Source organism: Calidris pugnax, unplaced genomic scaffold (genome assembly GCF_001431845.1).
Source record: "Calidris pugnax isolate Ruff unplaced genomic scaffold, ASM143184v1 scaffold416, whole genome shotgun sequence".
In the NCBI taxonomy this organism is placed as follows: Eukaryota; Metazoa; Chordata; class Aves; order Charadriiformes; family Scolopacidae; genus Calidris; species Calidris pugnax.
The window spans coordinates 19,491-28,968 of NW_015091134.1; the positions used below are offsets into that span (position 1 = coordinate 19,491).

A 9,478-nucleotide genomic window follows, 5' to 3' on the forward strand; every position below is an offset into this window, starting at 1 on the left:
CCCACCAGTAGGATTGAAGCCATTGCACCCCAGTCGCTACCAGGTGATGGAGTGGGGACCCACCAGCTTGTGCATCCAGGGGTACAATGGCATTTTTGGGGCTTGTGGGGGGTCAGGCTGTGCCTTGGTTTCCCCCACTGGTAGGGTTGAAGCCCTTGCACCCCCATCTCTGGTGGGTGACAGAGTGGGGACCCACCAGCTTGTGCATTCTGGGGTACAGCAGCACTTTTGGGCGCTTGTGGGGGTCAGACTGTGCTTCAGTTTCCCCCACCAGTGGGGTTGAAGTTGTTTCACCCCAATCTCTGCTGGGTGACAGAGTGGGGACCCACCAGCTTGTGCATTCTGGGGTACAACACCACTTTTGGAGGCTTGTGGGGGTCAGGCTGTGCCTCAGTTTCCCCCACTGGTGGGGTTGAAGCCCTTGCACCCCCATCTCTGGTGGGTGATGGAGTGGGGACCCACCAGTTTGTGCATTCTGGGGTACAACACCACTTTTGGAGGCTTGTGGGGGTCAGGCTGTGCCTCAGTTTCCCCCATCGGTGGGGTTGAAGTTGTTTCACCCCAATCTCTGCTGGGTGACAGAGTGGGGACCCATCAGCTTGTGCATCCTGGGGTACAACAGCACTTTTTGGGGCTTGTGGGGGGTCAGGCTGTGCCTCAATTTCCCCCACCGGTAGGGTTGAAGCTGTTGTACCCCAATCTCTGCTGAGTGATGGAGTGGGGACCCATCAGCTTGTGCATCCTGGGGTACAACAGCACTTTTTGGGGCTTGTGGGGGGTCAGGCTGTGCCTCAATTTCCCCCACCGGTAGGGTTGAAGCTGTTGTACCCCAATCTCTGCTGAGTTCAACTTGTGCATCCTGGGGTACAGCAGCACTTTTTGGGGCTTGTGGGGGGTCAGTTTCCCCCACTGGTGGGGTTGAAGCTGTTGTACCCCAATCTCTTCCGGGTGATTGAGTGGGGATCCATCAACTTGTGCATCCTGGGGTACAGCAGCACTTTTTGGGGCTTGTGGGGGGTCAGTTTCCCCCACTGGTGGGGCTGAAGCCATTGCACCCCAGTCACTACCAGGTGATGGAGTGGGGACCCACCAGCTTGTGCATCCTGGGGTACAATGGCATTTTTGGGGCTTGTGGGGGGTCAGGCTGTGCCTTGGTTTCCCCCACTGGTGGGGTTGAAGCCCTTGCACCCCCATCTCTGCTGGGTGATGGAGTGGGGACCCACCAGCTTGTGCATCCTGGGGTACAGCAGCACTTTTTTGGGGCTTGTAGGTGGTCAGGCTGTGCCTCAATTTCCCCCACTTGTGGGGTTGAAGCTGTTGCACCCCAATCTCTGCTGGGTGACAGAGTGGGGATCCATCAACTTGTGCATCCTGGGTTACAATGGCATTTTTGGGGCTTGGGGGGGTGTCAGGCTGTGCCTCAGTTTCCCCCACTTGTGGGGTTGAAGCTGTTGCACCCCAATCTCTGCTGGGTGACAGAGTGGGGATCCATCAACTTGTGCATCCTGGGTTACAATGGCATTTTTGGGGCTTGGGGGGGTGTCAGGCTGTGCCTCAGTTTCCCCCACTTGTGGGGTTGAAGCTGTTGCACCCCAATCTTTGCAGGGTGACAGAGTGGGGACCCATCGGCTTGTGCATCCTGGGGTACAGCAGCACTTTTTGGGGCTTGTGGGGGGTCAGTTTCCCCCACTGGTGGGGCTGAAGCCATTGCACCCCAGTCACTACCAGGTGATGGAGTGGGGACCCACCAGCTTGTGCATCCAGGGGTACAATGGCATTTTTGGGGCGTGTGGGGGTCAGGCTGTGCCTCAGTTTCCCCCACTGGTGGGGTTGAAGCTGTTGTACCCCAATCTCTTCCGGGTGATTGAGTGGGGATCCATCAACTTGTGCATCCTGGGTTACAATGGCATTTTTGGGGCTTGGGGGGGGTGTCAGGCTGTGCCTCAATTTCCCCCACCGGTGGGGTTGAAGCTGTTGCACCCCAATCTCTTCCAGGTGATTGAGCGGGGATCCATCAACTTGTGCATCCTGGGCTACAACAGCACTTTTTGGGGCTTGTTGGGGGTCAGTTTCCCCCACCGGTGGGGTTGCAGTCATTGCACCCCAATCTCTGCCGGGTGATGGAGCAGCAAACCATCAGCTTGGGTGGGCTGGCAGTTTTTGGGCTTGTAGGAAACCCGCTCTGGCTACCAGAGAGGTGGAGCTGATCCCATCCCTCCCTGCTCCCCATTCATTCCATGGACTTTTTCCCCAAGATTTTTGCTGGGAATCTTCTTCCCCTTTCCCTCCCCCGCCAACATTTCCCACCTCCCAGCAGAACTCGGGGTGGTTGCTCCCCAGCCCCTGCTCCCCACCTCACCCCCTCCCTGGCACCCAGTTCCCAGCTGCTGTTTCCCCCCCCCCGGGGGATGGCTGGGGGCCACCGGGGAGGCAATGAGCTTACTGTAAGGTGATTAACAGGGCGGATCGGACGGGCAGAAGCAGACGGTGGGGTGATCGGATTAGGGGCTCCTGGCCCCACAGCCCCTTGCTCTCTTCCAGCAGCACCGCGGCCGCCTGCGACCCACCGGCCCCACACAATGCTGCTGTGGGGCAGGGGACCAACATGGCACCTCAGAGGGGCTCTGCTGGGCTTGGCCATCCCTGATCCACCAGGAAAAGCCGGGAGTGTGACCCGATCCGGGTAGAACCACGCTCAGGATAAGCTGGTTAAGAGCCACCAGTGATTTAAGGAGGTGGTATCTGTGGGTCGGGGCTGGATAAGGGATGGACAAAGGGCTGCTGCCCCCAGAGAAGTTGGGGGGCTCCGTCCCCACAGCATCTCCGCAGCCACGGTTTATCTTGGAGGGGTCAGATCTGGAGGTGAGATCTTGGCGCCTCCGCAGCCACGGTTTATCCTGGAGGGGTCAGATCTGGAGGTGAGATCTTTAGGAGAGGGAATAAAGCTCCGGGCAATGCGTGGAGCTGGTTCCCTCAAGGATGGAGAGGGGAGGGTTAAGGCAGGGCTGGGGTGATGCTCCTCGGTCCCCGCATCCCCATCCCCTTGGGGTGGCTCCATCCAAGGGAGGGGTCTGTCTCCATGGAGGGGTCTGGGCAGGGCATCGTGTCCCTTTTTGCTCAACCCCCCTTTGGGGGTCTCTTCTGATTCAGGGGGAAGCTTTTCCTTGGGATGTTGGAGGGGAGCCTCATCTTTTGGGGTGAAAACCAGCTCAGCCCATTTGGTCTCCTCCACAGAAGAGCCCAGAATTTGTTCCAGATCCTGAAATAAAGACTCCGGGAGGAAGGAGGTGAAAAAAAGTTGTTTTTTCTTTAATTCATGCTCAGGTGGGTCAATAACTCATGGCTGTGAAAAGCACCTCGTTTGTTGGGGAATGTTGAGGTCTCAACTGATGCATGGCTCAAGGTGCCCCCGCCTTGTGGGGGTCCTACCCAGTGCCAGCGCCGTGGGAGGGGGGTCCCCGCTGCCGGAGGAGGAGGTGTGTGATGGCCACGGCCGTGCCCAGGCTGCCCAGCACCAGCAGGCAGAGCATCCCCTTCACGCTGCAGTAGGACCACGAAGCGCCTGCAAATGGAGACAGAAGCTGGGGACGTGGGTTGGGGGGACGAGGACGACACATTCCTTGTCCCCCCCGAGGGGGTTGCCTGCACTTGTGGGACTGATGCATCCCCACACGTCGCTACAGGTTGGGAAGTGTGGCTGGAGCTGCCTGGAGGAAAGGACCTGGGGGTTCTCATTGACAAGTGGCTGAATATGAGCCAAAATTGTGCCCAGGTGGCCAAGAAAGCCAACGGCATCCTGGCTTGGATTAGAAATAGGGTGGCCAGCAGAAGTCGGGAGGTGATTGTGCCCCTGTGCTCAGCACTGGGGAGGCCACACCTGGAGCGTTGTGTCCAGTTTTGGGCACCTCAACCCAAGAGAGATCGGGAGGTGCTGGAGCAGGGGCAGAGGAGGGCAACGAAGGTGGGGAAGGGCCTGGAGAAGAAATCCTACGAAGAGCGATTGAAGGAGCTGGGACTGTTTAGTTTGAGGAAGAGGAGGCTGAGGGGAGACCTCATCCCTCTCTACAACTACTTGAAAGGACACTGTAGAGAGGTTGGTGCTGGTCTCTTCTCCCAGGTAATTAATGACAGAATGAGGGGGGATGGATTCAAGCTCCAACAGGGGAGGTTCAAACTGAACATCAGGAAAGAGTTTTTCACAGAAAGATTGGTCAGAGACTGGAATTGGTTGCCCAGGGAGGGGGTTGAGTCACCATCCTTGGATGTGTTGAAGACTCGTTCAGATGTGGTGTTGGGGGATATGGTGGAGGGGAGAACTTTGTAGAGTTGGGGAGATGGTTGGACTCGATGATCCCAAGGGTCTTTTCCAACCTGAATGATTCTATCATTCCATGACCCTGCCAGCTCCCCAAGATGCTGCCACCGGTCCACAGCCACCCAGCCCCTTGCACGCCCACGGCTACATCGCCCACTTAGGGATTTAAGTCCCAAAGCTCATTTTGGAGATGGAGGGCGAGAAACCCCCCCAAAAAACCCCCATTTTTCACACAAACCTAGGCCCGCAGAGAGACAGGATGCTGTGACATTGGTGGCAGCCATTCTCCAGTTCAACGAGTTGGTGGCGTTGCAGAAGCAGACAGTGGGGTCAGAGTCCCCAAGGAGCTGTAGGTCCAGCTGGGGCTGGTGGACCAGGGCTCCGGGGTGTCCCCCGGTGCAGGACCAGCTGTAGGAGACGTTGGTGGCCCCGGGCACGGTGCAGAGCAGGGAGAGGTTGCAGCGGTCCTGCTCCCAGTGCAGGATGCGCGTCTCCAGGAGCAGCTTGTGGAGGGGCTCTGTGGGGACAGAGAGGGTGAGAAGGGACAGGGGGGACCGAGAAGGGGACAGGGGGTGATGGGGACAGGGTTGGCTACTCACCCCACACCAACACGCGGAAGCACGGCTCAGTAACAGCCTCTGCTGTGCCCTCAAAATCTGCCCAGTAGATCCCACTGTCTGCCGTGCGAGCCGGCCGAATCGCCAGGAAGAGACTTTTCACCCCAAAAAAAACTCTCTGATAAAAAGGGCTGTCCCTCCCGAGTTGGGCAGTTTTATTCTTAATCTTCAGGATCTGGAGCTTGTGTCCCGTGTCCAGGCACGCTCTCCATACAACCTTTTCCCTCTCCTGCGGAGTTTTATCCGGCAGCAGCCGCAGCTCTCCACCAGCAGCCACGGCTTGTTCCTGGCACTTGGGGGATCCTAAAGCAGAGAGGGGTGAGCGAGGGAGAGCCCACCCACGTCCCACACCCGCAGCTCCCAGCACACTCCCTCCTGCTCCCCGGGGACAAGCTCAGCCTGGTTCCCCATCCCCATCTCGGGGCTCCCCTTCTCTCTGCAACCCCCCCGGGCTGTCTGTCTGTCTGTCCACACTCAATTCATTGGAATCACGTTGCAGATGCTTTTGCAATATCCTCTGCCCTGCCCAGAGCAGGGACGGTTGCACACCCTCTCATCCTAGACCCACAGAATGATTTGGGTGACAAGGGACATTAAAGATCATTTAGTCTTAGACCCTTCCCTGGGCAGGGCCACCTCCCACCAGCCCCCTTCCCTAGGTAGGACCACCTCCCACCAGCCCAGGTTGCTCCAAGCCCCCTCCAACCTGCCCTTGAACCCCTCCAGGGATGGGGCAGCCACAGCTGCTCGGGGCAACCTGGGCCAGGCTCTCACCACCCTCACACCAAAGAACTTCTGCCCCACATCTCAGCTCAATCTCCTCAGGTTTGGTTTAAAACTCTTCCCACTCGTCCTATAGCTCCACTCCCCAAACACCATCCCTGGAGGGATCAAAAAGCCGGTGCTGTGGTGGGTTGGGCAGTGGTGGGTTGATGGTTGGTCTTGATGGATGAACTTGGAGGTCCCCTCCAACCCAGGAAAGTGGTGGAATCGCCAGAGCATCACAGAACGTTTGGGGTTGGAAGGGACCTTCAAGACCATCCAGTTCCATCCCTTCTAGCAGGAGGGACATCTTCAATGAGACCAGGATGCCCAAAGCCCCCTCCAACCTGCCCTTGAACCTTCAGGGATGAACCTTCACCCTTTCTTTTTGAGTTTCTGTGCTTCCTTCCCACTTTTCAGTGTGGCCCCGGATGCTGAGGGCTCTGGCAGGAACGAGATAAAGAAAAAACCCTAAAGCAATCGAACCTCTGAGGGTGCCACCTTCCTCACGGCTGCCTGTGGTGGGGTCAGCGCCGGGGGTGGACTTTGCACAGCCCCACACAACAGCCGGCGTGCAGCCCTCAGCAAAGCCCAGCCTGCACGTCAAGGCAAGCTCAATCCACAACCCAAGCCCACTTGGCATCAAGGCAAGCGTCACCCTCCGGGAGCTCGGCTTAGCCCACCCACCCACCCATCCCACAGCCCCCAGCAGGGCTTGGGCTTCGTGCAACTGGTCCCAACACCGAGCCACGCTTGGAGGCACCTATGGAGCCACCAGCTTTGCTATCTCATGTGCCGGACACAACCAGGCTCAGAATTGTGAAGAAAAGCCCCAAAACCTCACCCAGGTCCTCTCCATCACCCTGGTGAACCCCAAAGCCCCAAAACCTCACCCAGGTCCTCTCCATCACCCTGGTGGACCCCAAAGCCCCAAAAACTCACCCAGGTCCTCTCCATCTCCCTCGTGGACTCCAATCCCAGCTCGTTGCCCGTCACCCCACAGCTGACGGCCCGTGGGGGCCATCACCCCAGCCTTTTCCCTGGCACCCAGCTCCCCGGGTGGGCAGCAGCATCCCTCCTGCCCTGCCTGCGGGTGCTGCAGGGACCGGGGGTCACCCCCATCAACGACGAGACCAGGGGTCACCCCATTCCACACCGGGTGGCCGAATGAGCCCCCATCCTCCCCCAAAAAAGCCCTCCACCGTGTCCCCATCTCACCTTGGCCACCGGCCGTGGCCAGCAGCACCAGGAAGGGCAGCAGCACGGGTGTCAGTGGACACCGGGGACCCCCAGGGCACCCCATCTCCCAGGGGGCACCCGAGGGAGCTCCCTGCAGCTGGAGGGGTGCGAACCCCCCACCCACCCATCCCACAGCCCCCAGCAGGGCTTGGGCTCCATGCAACTGGTCCCAACACCGAGCCACGCTTGGAGGCACCTATGGAGCCACCAGCTTTGCTATCTCATGTGCCGGACACAACCAGGCTCAGAATTGTGAAGAAAAGCCCCAAAACCTCACCCAGGTCCTCTCCATCACCCTGGTGAACCCCAAAGCCCCAAAACCTCACCCAGGTCCTCTCCATCACCCTGGTGGACCCCAAAGCCCCAAAAACTCACCCAGGTCCTCTCCATCTCCCTCGTGGACTCCAATCCCAGCTCGTTGCCCGTCACCCCACAGCTGACGGCCCGTGGGTGCCATCACCCCAGCCTTTTCCCTGGCACCCAGCTCCCCGGGTGGGCAGCAGCATCCCTCCTGCCCTGCCTGCGGGTGCTGCAGGGACCGGGGGTCACCCCCATCAACGACGAGACCAGGGGTCACCCCATTCCACACCGGGTGGCCGAATGAGCCCCCATCCTCCCCCAAAAAAGCCCTCCACCGTGTCCCCATCTCACCTTGGCCACCGGCCGTGGCCAGCAGCACCAGGAAGGGCAGCAGCACGGGTGTCAGTGGACACCGGGGACCCCCAGGGCACCCCATCTCCCAGGGGGCACCCGAGGGAGCTCCCTGCAGCTGGAGGGGTGCGAACCCACCCCCGGGAGCCGGGTGACTGTGTCCAGCGGTGACTTCCTCTCCCGCCTGCGGTTCCTTCGCACCCTCCGCCCCTCTGTGGGCTCCTCCGCGCTGTCGCTGTCGCCCCCGCTGTGTCCCCTGGCACCCCCCTCCCCATAGCCCAACCCCGTGGGGCAGAGCACGGTGGGGACGGACGTGCCGTCCCGGCCAGCTGGGCTGTGGGGCTGGGTGGCTGCAAAACCTCGAGAGGAAACTCATTGTAATTACTCGGGGGGAAGGAGAGAAGCAGGGGGGGTGAAGAGGGGAGAAAAGGGGGAAGACACAATTTTTGGGGGTTTTGCTTTCCCTTTGCAGGTTGTCTCAGGAGGAGGAGAAGCCGCTGTGGTTGGTAGGGTGCAGACACGTCCAGTGCCCCCACATCCCGTCCAGGGTCCCCCAGCAGCAGGATTGGGCCCGTCAAGGAGGAAAGTGTCCCCCCACCCTGTGCCTTGGGGGCAGCCCAGAGGATGTGGGGGGGCAGCGGATACAAAGCTGGGTCTGATCCCCCTCTTCTGGCACCTTCCCCCATCTCTCACCCCACGTCCCACCTTTCCCTGGGACAGCACCTGCCCCCATCTCTCACCCCATGACCCACCTTTCCCTGGGACAGCCATGCAGCACATTGCCTTCCTCTTCCTTCTCATCCTCCTCCTCCTCCTCTTCCCCCAGAAGCAGACAGCGGGGTGATCGGATTAGGGGCTCCTGGCCCCACAGCCCCTTGCTCTCTTCCAGCAGCACCACGGCCGTCTGTGATCCACCGGCCCCACACAATGCTGCTATGGGGCAGGGGACCAACATGGCACCTCAGTGGGGCTCTGCTGGGCTTGGCCATCCCTGATCCAGCAGGAAAAGCTGGGAGTGGGGACCAATTCGGGTAAAACCACTCTCAGGATAAGCTGGTTAAGAGCCACCAGTGATTTAAGGAGGTGGTATCTGTGGGTCGGGGCTGGATAAGGGATGGACAAAGGGCTGCTGCCCCCAGAGAAGAGGGGGGACTCCATCCCCACGGTGCCTCCGTAGCCACAGTTTATGTTGGAGGGGTCAGATCTGGAGGTGAGATCTTTAGGAGAGGGAATAAAGCTCCGGGCAATGCGTGGAGCTGGTTCCCTCAAGGATGGAGAGGGGAGGGTTAAGGCAGGGCTGGGGTGATGCTCCTCGGTCCCCGCATCCCCATCCCCTTGGGGTGGCTCCATCCAAGGGAGGGGTCTGTCTCCATGGAGGGGTCTGGGCAGGGCATCGTGTCCCTTTTTGCTCAACCCCCCTTTGGGGGTCTCTTCTGATTCAGGGGGAAGCTTTTCCTTGGGATGTTGGAGGGGAGCCTCATCTTTTGGGGTGAAAACCAGCTCAGCCCATTTGGTCTCCTCCACAGAAGAGCCCAGAATTTGTTCCAGATCCTGAAATAAATACTCTGGGGGGCAAGGGGGAGAAAAAAAGTTGTTTTTCTTTAATCCATGCTCAGGTGGGTCAACAGCTCATGCAAGTGAAAAGCACCTCGTTTGTTGGGGAATGTTGAGGTCTCAGCTGCTGCACAGCTCAAGGAGATGCCCCTTGGGGGGGTCCTACCCAGTGCCAGCGCCGTGGGAGGGGGGTCCCTGTTGCCGGAGGAGGAGGTGTGTGATGGCCACGGCCGTGCCCAGGCTGCCCAGCACCAGCAGGCAGAGCATCCCCTTCACGCTGCAGTAGGACCACGAAGCGCCTGCAAATGGAGAGAAAAGCTGGGGACGTGGGTTGGGGGGA

At 59.7% G+C, this 9,478-nt stretch overlaps 1 protein-coding gene across 1 annotated transcript; it reads right to left on the reverse strand.

Annotated features, from left to right (window-relative positions):
* Positions 1-3,288: 3,288 nt before the first annotated feature.
* On the reverse strand, positions 3,289-7,777 carry LOC106897728. Its single transcript, XM_014958543.1, has 4 exons — positions 7,585-7,777; positions 4,915-5,235; positions 4,554-4,832; positions 3,289-3,562 (listed from the first exon to the last, which is right to left on the reverse strand). The coding sequence occupies exons 1-4, from the start codon at positions 7,667-7,669 to the stop codon at positions 3,426-3,428; spliced, it is 822 nt and encodes a 273-aa protein (XP_014814029.1). The 5' UTR covers positions 7,670-7,777; the 3' UTR covers positions 3,289-3,425.
* Between the last annotated feature and the right edge of the window lie 1,701 nt (positions 7,778-9,478).

Coding starts and splice junctions, on each gene's coding strand:
- LOC106897728 (XM_014958543.1), bottom strand. CDS start 7,669: ATGGGGTGCCCTGGGGGTCCCCGGTGTCCACTGACACCCGTGCTGCTG. Junction 5,236..7,584: donor GGCCACGGCCGGTGGCCAAG/GTGAGATGGGGA, acceptor TCTCTGCTTTAG/GATCCCCCAAGTGCCAGGAA. Junction 3,563..4,553: donor CTGTCTCTCTGCGGGCCTAG/GTTTGTGTGAAA, acceptor CTCCATTTGCAG/GCGCTTCGTGGTCCTACTGC.